Source organism: Lupinus angustifolius, chromosome LG14 (genome assembly GCF_001865875.1).
Source record: "Lupinus angustifolius cultivar Tanjil chromosome LG14, LupAngTanjil_v1.0, whole genome shotgun sequence".
NCBI lineage: Eukaryota > Viridiplantae > Streptophyta > Magnoliopsida > Fabales > Fabaceae > Lupinus > Lupinus angustifolius.
In genome coordinates, this window is record NC_032022.1 from 10,755,895 (window position 1) to 10,772,074 (window position 16,180).

Genomic DNA, 16,180 nt, shown 5'->3' on the forward strand with positions numbered 1-16,180 from the left:
CAAATAGTTAGGTCTGTATCTATTGAGAATTGCATTGGGCCTGGGCTGGATTTAGAAGGGAGAATAATAGTCCGGTTCATGTGCGGTGCGTGCGTTTGCATCAATTCGCTCAAAACAAACCATCTTCACTTCACTGTCACCAGAGCTAAACAAATCAGACACAAAAAAGTGAAAAACTCCGAAACCTTAAACACCGAAACATGTTCAAAAAGTACGCTTTCTCTTTCTATCTCTCTCTATACTTACATATCTCAAAAACCCACATTATCTTGATTCTTACGTGATTCACTACCTGCTTCTTCTTCAATTTGTGCATATTCTTTCCCTAATTTCTGAATAATTCTATGTCAAATGTGTTGCATGATCATTGTATTTTGTTTATATTTATAGCATGATTGGATTGGATTAGAATCAGATTAATTTCATGGAAAAATCAATTTTTTATTCTGTAAAAATGTCTTTAGGTAAGATTATAAACAAAATAAAGCACTAATCCGTATATACGGGACCTTCTTTTTTCAGATTTTCATCTGAAGAGGTGTCTGCACAGAACCAAGTGAAGGCTTCTGTTCAACGAAAAATTCGGCAAAGTATTGCAGATGAGGTTATGTCACATTTGGAATTCGTTATTGCATATGTTAATTAAACATAAGGGAATGTTGCATTAGCCTCCCCGAGGTTTAGCTTAATTACAGTCCGGAACATTCCTCAAATGATTTACACTCACCTCCCCTTTGGCGAGGTTTGTATAATTACAATCATCTCGCCGGTGTAATGGTAACCAATGGGAGATGAGTGTAGCTTTTGAATCAAGAGGGCTGTGAGCGTAATTAAGTCAAGCCCCAACGAGCTGTGTAATTCCCATTAAACTTAATAATATAGCAGAGATTCAAAAAATATTCATTTTGCTTCTTTTTGCAAATCCATTTGTGTTACTTATGATGCTAACTTCACTAGCTACACTGTAGTATCCTGGCCTTGAACTGGTGATGGATGATATACTTCCGAAGAAGTCCCCTCTTATAGTTGCTAAATGGTTTGTTTGTGAGACTTTTTGCTATGACTTTCGCTGTGTCGTTCCTTTTACAGTTGCTAACTGGTTGTTATTTTTTCCTTGTTCTTGTAGTCAGAACCATCTCAATCTGGTCATAGTTAACAATGTGCCTTTGTTTTTCAATATCCGTGATGGACCATATATGCCCACCTTGCGACTTCTTCATCAGTGTAATGTTTATATTTCTTGCAAGTTTTAACTTACTGTGTTTTTATTCTGGGAAGAGGTACAAGTTGGTGAATTATAAATATTTCACTTGTTAGTCACTTAGTTGTTACTTTTTTGGATCCAGTGATGCGTATGTGCTATAACCAATTCCAGTATAGGATGCAAATGTTGACTCGGGTTTCAACTCATATAGTGAAAAGGATATTGAAATACCTTATAGGGAAAACTTAATAGTTTCTGCTTGTTTGGTGCAACTAGTCACTGGGTGAGATAGATTAAGTTTTCTAGAAACTGTTAAATATATAGCTTAGATGAAAATGATTAATTGGATTTTAATTCTTCAACCCTACAGTTGCATATCAGTATAATGAGGAGAACTAATGTTATTAATGATATGATTATCACGACTAAAAGGAAATTGACCTGGAATTTTTTTTTGCTTTCCTTCCTGTGCATCTTTGTTTCAACCATGGTGTTAGATTGGTGGGGAGTAAGTTCTAGTATAACAAGAAGACAGAAACATGTTCGTTGACATTGATTATTGACTACTTTTATGTGTAAGATATTGGAGAGTTCCAGAATCTAGATCAACTCTTCAATCAATAATGTCTTCTTAGGAGCCATAGTATGCTTGAATTGACATTACTATTATTTCAGAGTTATTCTAACCAAGATAGAACGTGAAAATTATATGTTTGTACTTCTATTGATGATCTGATATTTACGTCTTATATTTGCCTGTTCACTTGGAATTTGAGAAAGCTTTGATCCTATTTGTACTCATCAAACCTTTTCATCCGGAGATTATATATGGTTTTATGGGTAAAATTTTAAGCCCGGTATAGAGAACATTGATAAGAACAGAATAGAAGAAGGAAAAGGTAATTTTGAGGGAGGGAGACCAAACCATTTTTTGTCGCCTTATCCTACCTGTTTCTCACTATCTTCATAACACTCATCCTCATATTTAAGTGCAGGAAGTGATTAGTAACATATCAGTTATAAATTTATAGTTTTACCTCCAATGCTTTGGCCAAAAGTACTTTTGAACCTTCAGTGGAATTTCTAGACTCAAGCACAGACATTATGCACTCTGCAACAGGAGATTCTTATATTGCATCTGAACTGTGTTACTGTTTTTTATTTTACAGATCCTGATATAATGAAGAAATTACAAGTGGACCGTGGTGCAATAAGATTTGTCTTGTCGGGTGCAAACATCATGTGTCCTGGTCTGACATCTCCTGGGGGTGCTTTGGATGAGGAAGTTGAGGCAGAAAGTCCTGTGGTACTGCCATTATATATTGCATATTGATTGTTATAATTGAAGTAACATCTTGGTGTGAATGCATATTAACTTTCAACCTGTCATGTACATATCCGATCTCAGGCTATCATAGCTGAAGGAAAACAACATGCTCTTGCTATTGGATTTACAAAAATGTCAGCAAAAGACATGTAAGAAACTTGCCGTATCTTTTCTTTTAACTAGACAGGAATGTTCAATTAAATAAATATGTAATTTTCCGCCAATTAAATGGAGACTGCTAGATTCCTTCTTTTATTATTTCATTATGTACCTCACATTGATAAACAGTTGAGATGAAATTATTCATAATGATTTAATTTGCTAACCTCTCATGCCTAATGGTGGAGATTACATTATCATGTCAACTAGTGAAGTATGGAGTGATGAATTACCATTTACGACATTAATTGATTGATGATTGTCATATCTGTTAACCTGCAAAGTGCGAACAGCTCTCCCTTTATGGTCTTTGGGTGTTGGGACAAAAGTATCAAGACATGAAGGGAAAACCTCTATCTTGGTAGTGTAACTGTCAATTGTTCAACTGAAAACTCAACATTATACTTAGTTCCTTAGTGTTCGTTTGCGAGTTAAGTTTTGGATGGGAGGAAAGGGAAATGGAAGACTTCAGAGTCATCTCACAAATGTATTTCATGGCTCTCAAGTCTTTCCCTTCCCTTCATTACCCTCAGAAAACCAACTCGCAAACAGAATCTTAGAGGCTTAAAGCTGGAATATCTCCTTTACTGCCATTGCCGTTAATGTTGCCTGCATCTATGCCTTAGCATTTGGTTCTGATTAAAGAATAGAACTTGACAGGGACTAATGGAGAAATAGAGGGAGAATATAGATAGCTAGTATCATCTTCCTGGGTCGATTGTTGTACTGAAGAAGTTTATTTTATCTGTTGTTTCAGAAAAGCAATCAACAAGGGAATCGGGATCGACAACTTGCATTATCTCAATGATGGTCTTTGGAAGGTGATGAACTGATTATCCTTCTCATTCTTTTCATTATTAATTATTAATAAATAGGTTTATATAGTAGTCATATTTATGTTCTTTGATGTATAATACCGTGACTTTTCTTATTTCTTTTTTATCAAATCAATATCACTTTGGACTTGTACATTAAAAAACAGATCCAGATTCTAATGCAACATTTTTGTAATAAATTTTGCTTCACCAACACATTGCTTGATATATTTTTCTTCTGATATCTCTTCTACCTTGTAGATGGAGAAATTTGATTGAAGATGTTTCCAAGGCTGCAATGCAAATAAATGACTGGTGAATTCCTGTTTTCTGGATCTTGATCCAGATTTTAGGTATCATACCCCTACTTGGTGATTTTTTTGTATGCAGTAAAGAAATGAAATTTGTTGCATATATTGCTTCTTTTAGTAGTAGTTATGTAGATTACATGTAACTTATGGGAGATGTTGAGCCCTAACACAATGCTAAGGTTGTTTGCCCTATGGTCCGGAAGTTATGATTTTAAATCTTAGAAACAGGCTATTTGCTTCTGAGGGTTAGACTAATTATATCAACCCTCTCTAGACTCCACTAGGTGGGAGCCTCGTGCACCAAAGTAAAATTCTGTCTATTTCTGTATTGTAATTGAATGGCACTCAAGTTGTATCAAACTGAAGCCATTTGATCTTTCTAGATTATGCATGCAAGTGATTTTTCTGAAGACACTCCACGTCTTGTTAGTCCATGCTTTATTGAATTGAAAACTACTTTTTCAATTTTCACTCCAATATTGTGGTGATTGTAGCCCATGGCTCAGTCATTTCAATCGGGCTGTTAAAGAAAATAGCATGAACACCACAGTAGTGTGCATAGCATGTAACAAAACTATTATCTTCCATCATCTTACACTTTTTCTAGTGATATAATTACTATGGATTTTTATATCCAAAAAAATGCAAATCAATTTTCCAAAACTGAAAATTGATCAAAATCAGGGGATCACAAATAAGCTAAAAAAAATATTCCACATGTTAAGTTATTCATTTTATGAAAATCTAATGGTTCAAATTTATTGACTAAAAATCACGTGAACCATTAGATTTATAAGGAATGAATGACTAAGATGTGGAGTAAATTTTTTTAATTTACCCCATGGATTTCGTCTCATCTATTTTTATTGTATATATTAATAAAAATGATTTTTTTTAAATATAGTTATGTGATTAGAAACTTCCCTGATAGGTTCCTTTCCATCATTGAATACCTAAACCATTTTATCATTCGACTTAATCCGATAATACAATCTCCCTTTTTCCGATCACTTTATATAATCAGGAACAGAGCAAAGTAGGGCATAGTAAGGGCACTTACTCTCACTATAACTAGATATTTTTATTTTATTATGTTATTTATTAATTTTACACTCATTTTATATTTCAATGTTGTTTCTTGAATACTTATTTATTTGTTATCTTTACTCGTTAACTTAATATTTATATTTGTATACTATTTTTGCACTAATTATAAAAAATTAAGGTACTATAATTGATTTTTTCACATTACTTGATAAATATGAATTGCATTCAATTGATTCAGAGAGTGTACATGTCACCCAAAAACTATGTAGTAGAATCAATCTTATTTAAAATGGTTACGGCATTAAACGATTATTTGGAAAATGTTAGTAAAAGCAAAATTTTAGTATTTATTTATCTATTTTTTGTTGTCGTTGAAATAATTTTATAAACACCTATCATATTAGCTCATGTCACTAGGAAACTAAGTCACTGGAAATTGTAATTATCATTTTAACTTGGTCTCATGTTAACAACCTGTGTTATACTGGGATGCTCTCATTTCATTAAATGTCACGCTAGACACAAATGTCCTAACAATTATCTTCTTCGAGAAAACTTCATATTAAAATAGAAACTAAACTGAAGAACAATCAAATTTGAACTAAAATCTCATATTTGCATGTTTCATACTAATAAACATTTAAACATATATAAAATTAAGTGAGGTTAGGTTAGTTACTATGAAAATGATTATGCTCTGCACGTTTGATATTACATCATTTCCCATTTGATTCATGATTGCCATTTAATTTTTCTGAATGAGGCTTCTGCAAGCAAATTGCTGATCAGTTTAATTCCTTAAGCATGTTCAATCCAAGATTCACAAGTATAAAAAATACTATTTAGAAGGATCATCACTTAGATGGTTGACAAAACTATATGACTCCTTCAATCAATTTTTTAAATTATATTATTAATAGAATGATTTGATAAAGTTTTCATTCATTATATTGTAACCTGAGGAAAATAAGCTGAACATCATATTCTATTATGGGATTAGTAGAGAGCACTTTATATTTTCTTCAGAGATTATTTCCACGTAAATACGCAATGGTGTTTATTCATGTGATAGCCATACTACTTACATATCATATAAAAAATTGTCAATCAAATACCACCCAGCAATCCATCATGCAATAAAACCAAAGATTATATATATATATATATATATCAAACTAATTGATGCAAAAGCATTGAATACCAACCGGATAAGAACAGTTTTTAAGGAAATAATAATAATTCTAAATCATCATATCCTACACTTCATAATCATCCTAAAAAACTGTTTCTCAATAAAGGCATCTCAACCATAGAAAAATGCTTAGTTCATTTATAAATCAAATTCACTTCTAATCTCTATAACAACAACCAAATCTTAATCTTACTAGGTGGGTCAACAACAATCTATATGGATCGAACGATATCATAATAATCTATCATATGTATTAAGTAATCTCTACCCCTACAAAAGCATTTAATCTTAACCTACAAAAGAATTTAATCTTAACAGACACTTCTTTGCACACTCATCCATTGCTATACATCACTCAATTTCTCGACAGTGGATTTTGAGAGAATGAGCGCTTACCCATCGTTTCCATGAGAAATATAATTAAGTCAGTATATTTGAAGTCCCATGATAGTCATTTTATTCAGCGCACAGTTTAAGATTTTTCTATGTTTCCTATGAAACAGCCCTAGTTAACTAGGCACGACACGAGTAAAGGAGTAAATCGAGAACGAGAAATCAACTAGAGAACGCAGTCCAGGTTCTTATAATGAGGACAGCTATCGTTTCAGGTTTCATGTGTCTACTTGGTTCGCCAAGCTTCTCGCAGCAACAATCAAAATACGAAGTTACTTGTAGTACAAGTCACACAGGCGCAAGTGACATCAGATCAATGGCTAACAAAGATAAAGTAGGAAGAACTAAAATGTAAAGCATAGACTGCATCTATTTGTAGACACATCAAATGGCTGATAGCTATGTCTAATAATCAACCTTCAATGTTATATCATCCTGGTCAATTTCGTAAAATACCTTCAATTGGATTGGCCGCACACAAAACAAACGCAGAAGTAACTAACACCGTTCATATCATCCTATTATTATCACTGCTATTGATGTCATATTAGCAGGGTCATTATTACAAAAATCATAATAAAAGACCCGAACTAACATTCATTGACCTCTCTCATACTTCCATCAGTTCCATGTCCCACTAACACACCAACATATAACACTATTTATAAATCCAACACTAGGAACACAGAGATCTATAAATCAAAAGTCATATCCCATAGTCCAAGGAACATGTTTTGAACAATGGCTGGGAAAACTTGTAGTAAAAAACATAATTTTAATTTGGAAAGCATAGACATATGATAACCTAAATCACATTAAGCAGAGAAATTCAGAAGTATATGCATAACTGAAACCTAAATTCCACTGAAAAAGCGATTGATATACTATCGTTCATCCATGAACCAAGATCCAATGGCAATACTAGATGAGGGAAGTGTGTAAGATAAAGGAGAGTTGGGACAAGGCAAGAAATCAGTGCATCAAGAGTTGCTCCAGATGTAACCCTTCACTAGAAAAATCAAAATTTCGGAGTCTCAAAATTAGCATGGAATTTTATATCAAAGCACTAGATAGTAATGGGGGCTATTTGTATTTCATATTTGACCCCGACTAATATATTTATTTTCACATAATAAAAAAGAAAAGCATATTCAAAGTCATTTATATGAGTATCTTTAGAATACTTGTCTTCATTATACTAATTATCCTCAATTAATGTCACCTAATAAAATTAACAGTAGTCAGGCAATATTGATAACTAAAAGGCTCACTTGCAACAAGCATAAAAAACATGCTTGTTACTCCCAGATTTTGGCAAGAGCAGGAAAGCACCTTCGAAAACAGAAGTTGTACCAAACGAGACAATTTGAAGCAGTTATACTAATAAATTAGACAATATTATGAAACAAATGCACACTCTGAATTTTTAGCGAACACTCTCCGCGTACGTGTACGGGATACCACAAAGTTCGAAATGTTCCTAACGAATGCGACTGTAATTCTCAACTGCAAGGCCGGTCACTTGCCTCTCAAAATCAAAACCTCCCCATATGAGCGAATCCTACATAGAATTTTTTTTCACGATTCAGCACGATTAACCGTCCATAAACTTCATATTGAAGCTTTGAGTTAGAACCGAATGACCATTAATAATAGAACGTCAACGGATCGAAATAACAGCATAAATCACCTGTAAATTGCATAATTCAACGCTTGCCACGATGCACGACACCTGACTTTGAACCAGGATAGCGGGCAAATTGAAACCTCAAACTTACCGAGTTGCGGTCAAGCTCGTCAAATTTGTAACCTGCAAAATTAAGGTTCATTGTTTTACGCTGAACAACTAGCTACGTTCTGAACGGTGAATTAGGGTCAGCATGCAGATGATATAAGACGTGGTTATATCTTACCTCACCTCAAGACATAATAAACCTGAAATATATCTCAAATCGTTCAAACCCAATATCCAACAGAAGTGAAAATGCCAGTCCCTCACTCATTACCAGAGGGCTCAAACATGCGACTTAAGAGAGTGAAGAGGAAGAAGGGTGAGTAACCTTCACTAAGTCTCTGTCTTCACACCTCTTGGGCATTCAGCGAAACATCGAATATTCGAATAATTTATCCTACTCTAGTTTAGGTATCAATGCAGCAGGCACCGAGAACAAATAAAGCATTGTAACATGATTACATGAAAGGATCATTTGATGAAATAATCCTTAGACCTACGATAGTTGGAAGGGCAATTGAATAGGACAGCATCCTAACCCAAGAGAGCATATTTGCTCAAACAGACCCATAACCATCAATACTTCATTTAACCGAAGAGTTTTTAATGCAATCCACACAACCAAGCTGAATTACTCAAATACAGGATGGGTACAGAATCCATAATTTGGAAATGTCAAAATGGATGGTGTTCATAATTGATCCCCAAAATATTTCAGCTAGAAAATTGATAAAATATGGATGCTAGCATTATCGTTGAGCATGACAAAGATGGTGAAGAGTGGATATATTCATTATGTTAAATTTACATAAACCAAATTGCCAATTTTCCAAACAAAGGATTCATTTTCCACTAAGCCAAACCAACCACCGAACCCCCTCACTCCCAATAAAAAGTAAGATGGATGAGAAAATACATTGCTTAAGGGTAAATAACATTAATCATTGAAGAAGTTTTTCAATTTATCCCCAACTCCACCAAGTAGTACTTTCCACTCTTATCCAGATGCCTTACTTAATGTCTTTGCAGTGATTTCCTTATTCATTTCCACAGAACATGTTTCAGGTAGTAGTAGTCACATTCTACACCCAGCCCTACCCCATGACACAATCGGTTTTATTTGTCACCAAAATCATATTTTGTATATATTAATTAAAAGTCCCAGGCTCCCGAGACACAGACAAAAGAAAATAAACTATATAGAAGTTGCATTTTGGCACTCTGCTGTGTACTCCAGATAAACGATCTACTAAAGGGGATTTCTTTGTACTCGGAACGTTGAAGGAATAAAAAAATTGTACGCATTGGATTGTCCAAGACATGCACGGTGATGTCGTTCCAAAAATAAAAAAACAGATCTTACCCTGCAATGCATCCATGGCAGTTGCTGCATGAGCTGGACTCACAAAATCGACAAAACAAAGTACCAGTGGATCACCCCCAGGCTGCACATAATCTCGGTAAAAAATCTATCAACGCAAATAATATTAATTGTCTACTTTATAATTAAACTTACCTGTCTTGATCCCTTGCTAACAAGTCTGACTTCTTTGTAGCCAACAAAAGGACGGAAGATATCTGAAGCTCCAAGTTAAGGACTAGGAATCTAAAATGAAAAGCATTTAAAAGTAAAGGAAATCAGATGAGAGGATACGAGCTACTTCCCGTCTTGTACAGTTAGGAGGTAAACCCTCCACGAACAGTGTATTGGTAGCATCAGGTGGAAGAGAATGGTCAGGCCTTCCACTACCTAATCCCAGGATCTTGTCTTTTCCTGGGTCTACTCCCCCACCAATACTTGTGACATGTGAATCGTCAACAGAATGACTGGGAATTCGCGCACCAATGGTTCTAGTAGACTGTCCAGCACCATAAGATGAAACTTGCTGAAACAAGGAAAATATGTTAGCCTTAAACATTATAGGCCTCTTTGAAATACCAGATTTTTCTCATGATAAAATAAGATTGAACAGGATAGGGGGGGATTAGCCATGACTTTAAGGATTAAAAATCCACTAGATCAAATATCCATCCTATCCATATTATACATAACAAACCCAACCAACCAACATCCAAGCCTTGAACCCACTAGGTAGGGTCGACTGCATGGACCAGATGACACTATAATGCTCTATCATAAATCATGTTCATTGACAAACCATTAATCTATAAATTTTTCTTGATCGTTTTGCCTACAGTTTTTTTCTTGATCTCCCTCTTCCTCCAGGAATTGGTCTAACATCCATATACATAACAAACACATCATAAAGTAACTGAACTCTAAGTGCCTATAAATCAATATGCCAATTAGGGACATAAAACTGATAAAAGAATAAGACAGATTATTTTCAATATTTAAGAACAGAATTATAAATAATACCGCACTATGGAGGTAACGCTCATAGGATGCTTCAAGGGATTCAGTATCTCTAATTGATTGGAGTCCTCCTCTCTCATCATCATGGGGATAGTAACTAGCCAAGTCATGAACGCCAGAGGCATCTTCAAAATTAAGCAATATTTTACATCAATAAGAACATAATATTTTAAAATCACTTGACCAAGATATAAGCCTAAGAATAAGATAATGTTGAACTTGAAACAGTATAGCTTGTGTAAAATTGACTAGAAACTAGATTAGGAGAAAGAAAGGAAGGAAGGAAGAAAACGAGAATAAGGAAAGAGAGGAGGAGAAAGATATATTGTATTTGTTATCTTTTATTCAATTTGCTTGATCAATTACAATGATTGTACATCCATACGTAGAAGCCTATAAGAGAGCCGTGCTAGCTAAGATGCCTCCTATTAACCAGTTTACAGAAACAGTTTGGCTTAGACTAACTATTTATGTTTCCCCTTTTTAACGAACTCTTAATCTCTAACAGCTAGGCTATTAAAATTACTATCTCCGAATAAGAATGGTTTACCAAAAAATTAGACAGAACAGCCTAAAATACAATGCACTTGTGCTGAAAGATCGTAAAAGAGTAAGAGTAAGGAGTCCTTGCATATCTCTGGATAGTGTTTTCTATTCTTTCAATCAAAAGGCCCATATGCCACGGGTTTGGAACTTCTTTTATAAACATTGTATACTGAAATAGATTAAAAACAGTAGTTGGCATCAAACTTTTGGCATCCTTAAATCGACCACATTTTACGAAACATCAGATGAATAGATACTTCAAAGAAACACTATGATTCCATCTTTTGTTATGCCATCTCATGTTCTAAAAAAGTTACGAAACGGAAATTGATCACATTTGGGAAACATTTCCCTTAAACTAGATTCCAATCATCTTCCCTTATACCATGATGTTGTTCCTTTCTTTTCACATCTATAATTTTCCCCAATATTTGTTATAAGAATAACACTGCCTCCTATAATACATATCCTATCAAATTGGAATAGAGAAGAAACAAAATAAGTGGAATCTGAAAGCCTTAGATAAGAAAAAATCAAAATTTAATTTCAATATTTAGTTATAAGATAGAAATTCGACAAGGGGGAAAATGATGAGTGAAAACCCTAATTGTAGAATGGGGAATGATATGTAAGGATAATACCGTATTCGTTCCGGGAGCGTTTTCCGGCGATGGAAGGCGGAGCATGCCGTGGTTCGCCGTATCTCCAATAACCCTCCGACATCACGAACTCGACAAAAAGACAAAGATTTGATGAACCCAAAAAAAAAGAACAAAACGATGAGTTTAGATCAGATCTCGTGTAAACCACTTTCAAGTTTCAATGTTGCTTCTTAGTTCTTACAAAAACTACCCTCTAAAGTCTAGACTAGCCACTACTAATAAAATAAGGAAGAACAATCACGGAGATGCAAGTGATTATTTTTTCCTTATTCTTTCAATGATAAAAAAGTGATTCTATGATAATTAAAATGATAAAAATATCATTATATATTATGTTTTGGGTATTATTACATGATATTTGTCTCTTCATTAATTGAGAGTATTATTAATCAAAAATAAGTTGTCTGGCCCGTTTAACTCGTGTTTATAAAATATTGCATCAAAAGTTGACGCAAATATATATATTGCCATAACGCCACTGACTTTATAAAGTTAATAAATGAGTGAAATATGTATACATTCAAAAAATTATTCATGATTTATGATTTATTTTTATGACTAAACATGAATTATAAATGATACAATAATATTGTATAAAACTCATACATTATTTAATATAAATTATGTTTTTATTTACGATTCATAAAATGTAAGATTATAATGGGTTAAAATTATAATTTTTTTATGTTTGAGTACCTTATCTAGAATATAAACTAACATGTTTTGTTTGGGTAAGGTAGAAAGATAGTTTATTATATCTATATTTCTATACTATTAATAAAGGGAAAACACAAAATAACTATTCATCATGGTGTAATTTTTGTTTTCCTATTTTGCCCTCAATATCTTTTTATTTCTACCAAAAAACCATCTAATATTATTTTCTTATTTTATCCTTATTATCTTCTTATTTTACAAGTGTATTTAAAAAATTGAACATTAGACCAATTGAATAAATTCAATTGTAAATTTAGCGCAAAAAATTATATTTGAATTTATAAAATACAAACTATACATTACAAACGATAGGAAAGCGGGGCACGACAGTGCATGTCAACATGCTAGTAGTAAATTATAAAAAAAGATATGTGGATATTTTAGTTATTTTTTAAATATACATATTTTAATATTTACCATCATATATATTTTTACTATAATTTTTTTATTTTTTAATATTGCATAACAAAGGCGAAAAAATATTAAAATAAAATATAATATAAAAATCAATATCAATATTAAAAAATAATATGAACACAAATAAATAAAAGTTTTTAAACTTCTAATTAACTGAAAATAATATGAGGTTATTTTTCTTTTATGTAGATATTATTTTGGTTATATTTTATGAATTTTTAAGATATAAGTTTTTTTTATATTTATCATCATACATGTATTTTACTCAAATGCTTACATTTTTTTAAATATACGTTTTTATATCATCATAGTATTTTGTTAACTTTTATTAATGCTAAAAAAATTAAAATAGAAAACAATATCAATAAAAACCTTTATAATATAACAATATAAAAACCACTAACATAATATTTTTGAACTTTTATAATATGAAGTTTGGTGGAAAAGTAAATGAGAAGGGAGATAATATTAAAAGTAAGGATAAAATAGGAATTAATATTTTGATATAAAAAATCATCTAAGTTTGAAATAAACAACCCATGGTGGAGGAACTTCTATTTTTGGCTTATTTTTCCACAAAAATAAGTTGAGTTTATAATCTGGATAGATTACCATATCCTACAACTTTAAACTTATTTTTACAAAAAATAAGCAAAAACTACAAACTTTAATTCGTACCAAATATGCACTAAATCTAAAAAAATTGGTACTACCAAGGGTATCATCTTACCTTTTTTTTTTTTGTAAGGAATTTTAATTCATAACAACCATGTATTAAATCTCAAATTTAAGGGTCAATAACTCAATATGGTCCTATTTAAACATTACATTTCCATAATTTAATTCAGGCTATTATAATATTTTTCGGGTCAAGTAGTAAATCAATATGAGAAAAATCCAGTGTTAAGCATATTTTTAACATAATATTACGACCTTAGTTTTTCCCCTACATAAATCTTACCTCTCACTTTATTTGTATTCTTTAAATAGCAAACAAAATTGTTCTTTGCTTTGTGGATAGGCATGCATACCATAAAGGTAGAGTTTTGTGGTAAGAGACATAAAAGAGAACATAGTTATTGAAACTTGAAAGATAAAATATACAAAACTTCAAAATCGCTTAAAATACACAATTAGTGATTAATTTTAGATTTCAATGTAGTTATCTGAACAATAAATATTTCGATTTGGACATTGGAGTTTATAATCTACGTGGAGGTTAGTAGTCGACATTAAATATGTATTAATCACCAAATTAAAATGTCATAATAATGTTAGATGTCAATGTTAGTGATCAAAGTTGATGGAAACATTTGATGATTGATGGAGTTTGGTTGTGTAATGATTCAACCAACCACCTTAAAAGTGATTTTCAACAAACCTCAAACCTAATCTCACAGAATATTTTTAGTAGGAACTTGTAATAATGGAGGGGGAGAGATCCACTTATTCCAAACTTACTTTTCATCTTAACCATCAATTCTAGAGAAATCTAATAGTTTGAATCAGTAAGTAGATATAAACTATTAGATGTCCACAAAATTGATGTCTATGATGGAGAGTAAGTAGATCATCACTCATAATGGAGATATTTATCAAGACTTTGAATGTGAAATGAAAAAATCTGAAGTCTAGCATAGAATGGATGAGAGACTTGTGAAGGCTTTATAAGTTGCCCATCTGGTTGGCTTGACTTGTGTTTGAGCTTGGGCCAAACAACTTTTTTTGATATGTTGACTCATCAAGTCAACACACAGTTGACACATGTGTGACCAAATCAGCACACGGTTGTAGATTGAGGGAAATAAGGAGGATGATTTGGTCATTAATGAGGGATACCCGATCGTGTGACCATTAAACTCATCCTGACCGTCGGATCATGTAGCCGTTTGGGACGATATCTTTTTTCTAGGTCGTCGAATTGACTTGGTCATTGCGGGTCCCAACCTCTAAATAGAGGCCTCCCCCATTCAGAAAAACTCGTCTTTTGAGAGCATTTCCTCAACTTTTCTTCTCCCCCTCTCCGTCGAAGCATTTCGGCTCACTTCTCCAACTTTTTGTACTACTAGAATTAGCATAGAAAATCAAATTGTGAGGATTTCGAGAACTGATATTAATAGTCATATTGTGGATATTTCGAGAATTGGTACTGATAGTCAAATTGTGAATGTATTCGCGATCAATTCTTATAGTATAATAAGAATTCGAAAATAGAGAAGTGGGTTGTTTTATCATGAGAACAATGTGATTGATAGTATACTTGTACATTTTGGACAGTACCACGAAATATCTTAAAGAGATCAATCTAGTGTGACTTATCCAATAATATTTATTTGGCACAATTTAGAATAGTTGCAAGATACATAATTAACATTTTCATTTCGAAAGTTTTATAGTATGAGTGTAATATCTATGTATGGACGGTATAAAGATTTATACACACTTAATACATTATCTATCATTCATTTTTTATTACTTTCATTTAAGAGTCAATAACATTTGAAAATAAATACTGAATGATACACTAACTGTGTAAAAAACTCTTACATTGTCAATATATACATCTTCATTTAATCAACTATTTTTCGATTTGATTTAGTTAACTAAAAGTGAAATCTTATTTCTAGCTTTAACGGGCCACATGGGCTTACCTAGTAAACCACATGTTTAGATTTATTATATGACGAGGGACATCTTTTATTTTAAAATGTGTATTAATTCATATTCCACAAGCTAACCCAAAAGGCCCATATGATAGATGGTTAACAAGTTGCAGGTTAAATATGTTGACCCTCAGGCTTTGACCCATAAACCAAATTCTAGTCCCTTGTATGGAAAAGTATCACTAGCAAGAGTCCAGGTGGAGTGGTACAAGTGTCAAGAAGAATTGTAGTGGCTCATTGAGGAAGAATGAGCAAAGGGAGGAAGATATAAGTAAAGGTACTTCTCAACCTAATACCTTATAATTTTGGGTTAATGCATATTGTTAATATGCTTATATAGTCCGCTGACTTAAGTTTAACAATGAACATATTATGGGTCATGTTCTCCCAATGCAACAATAGAAGCTGCAATGAGATGTTAAATTGATGTATAAGAACAGTGGAAAGTATATTAAATATAAATATTTGATCATATTGGAAATTAGTTGTTTAATCGTAAGGTAGGAAATAATTTTAATTAAAAAACATATATAATTATATCTAAATAGTTATATTAGACACATGTTCTCCTACAAATATAGATGGTATTCCATTGTTAAAGATTGTTTTATCTATATC

The 16,180-nt window shown here is 32.5% G+C and overlaps 2 protein-coding genes across 7 annotated transcripts; one reads left to right on the forward strand and one right to left on the reverse strand.

Moving 5' to 3' along the window:
• On the forward strand, positions 75 to 4,176 carry LOC109326833 (malignant T-cell-amplified sequence 1 homolog). 3 transcript variants are annotated; one of them, XM_019559695.1, is made up of 9 exons: positions 75 to 211; positions 523 to 604; positions 969 to 1,036; positions 1,127 to 1,224; positions 2,374 to 2,510; positions 2,613 to 2,680; positions 3,448 to 3,511; positions 3,767 to 3,811; positions 3,871 to 4,176. In XM_019559695.1, exons 1-8 carry the CDS (start codon positions 201 to 203, stop codon positions 3,782 to 3,784), a joined length of 546 nt encoding a protein of 181 aa, XP_019415240.1. In that variant the 5' UTR covers positions 75 to 200; the 3' UTR covers positions 3,785 to 3,811; positions 3,871 to 4,176. The 3 variants fall into 3 exon arrangements, with proteins under 3 accessions (XP_019415240.1, XP_019415242.1, XP_019415241.1); XM_019559697.1 differs by having other exon boundaries at positions 3,767 to 3,787; positions 3,819 to 4,176; XM_019559696.1 differs by having other exon boundaries at positions 3,767 to 3,785; positions 3,939 to 4,176.
• On the reverse strand, positions 7,582 to 11,938 carry LOC109326832 (RNA-binding protein 2-like). 4 transcript variants are annotated; one of them, XM_019559692.1, is made up of 7 exons: positions 11,745 to 11,938; positions 10,561 to 10,682; positions 9,835 to 10,039; positions 9,697 to 9,758; positions 9,544 to 9,625; positions 8,139 to 8,258; positions 7,582 to 8,009 (listed from the first exon to the last, which is right to left on the reverse strand). In XM_019559692.1, the coding sequence occupies exons 1-6, from the start codon at positions 11,824 to 11,826 to the stop codon at positions 8,155 to 8,157; spliced, it is 657 nt and encodes a 218-aa protein (XP_019415237.1). In that variant the 5' UTR covers positions 11,827 to 11,938; the 3' UTR covers positions 7,582 to 8,009; positions 8,139 to 8,154. The 4 variants fall into 4 exon arrangements, with proteins under 4 accessions (XP_019415237.1, XP_019415236.1, XP_019415239.1 ...); XM_019559691.1 differs by having other exon boundaries at positions 9,835 to 10,066; XM_019559694.1 differs by lacking the exons at positions 7,582 to 8,009; positions 8,139 to 8,258 and adding an exon at positions 8,343 to 8,383 and having other exon boundaries at positions 9,835 to 10,066.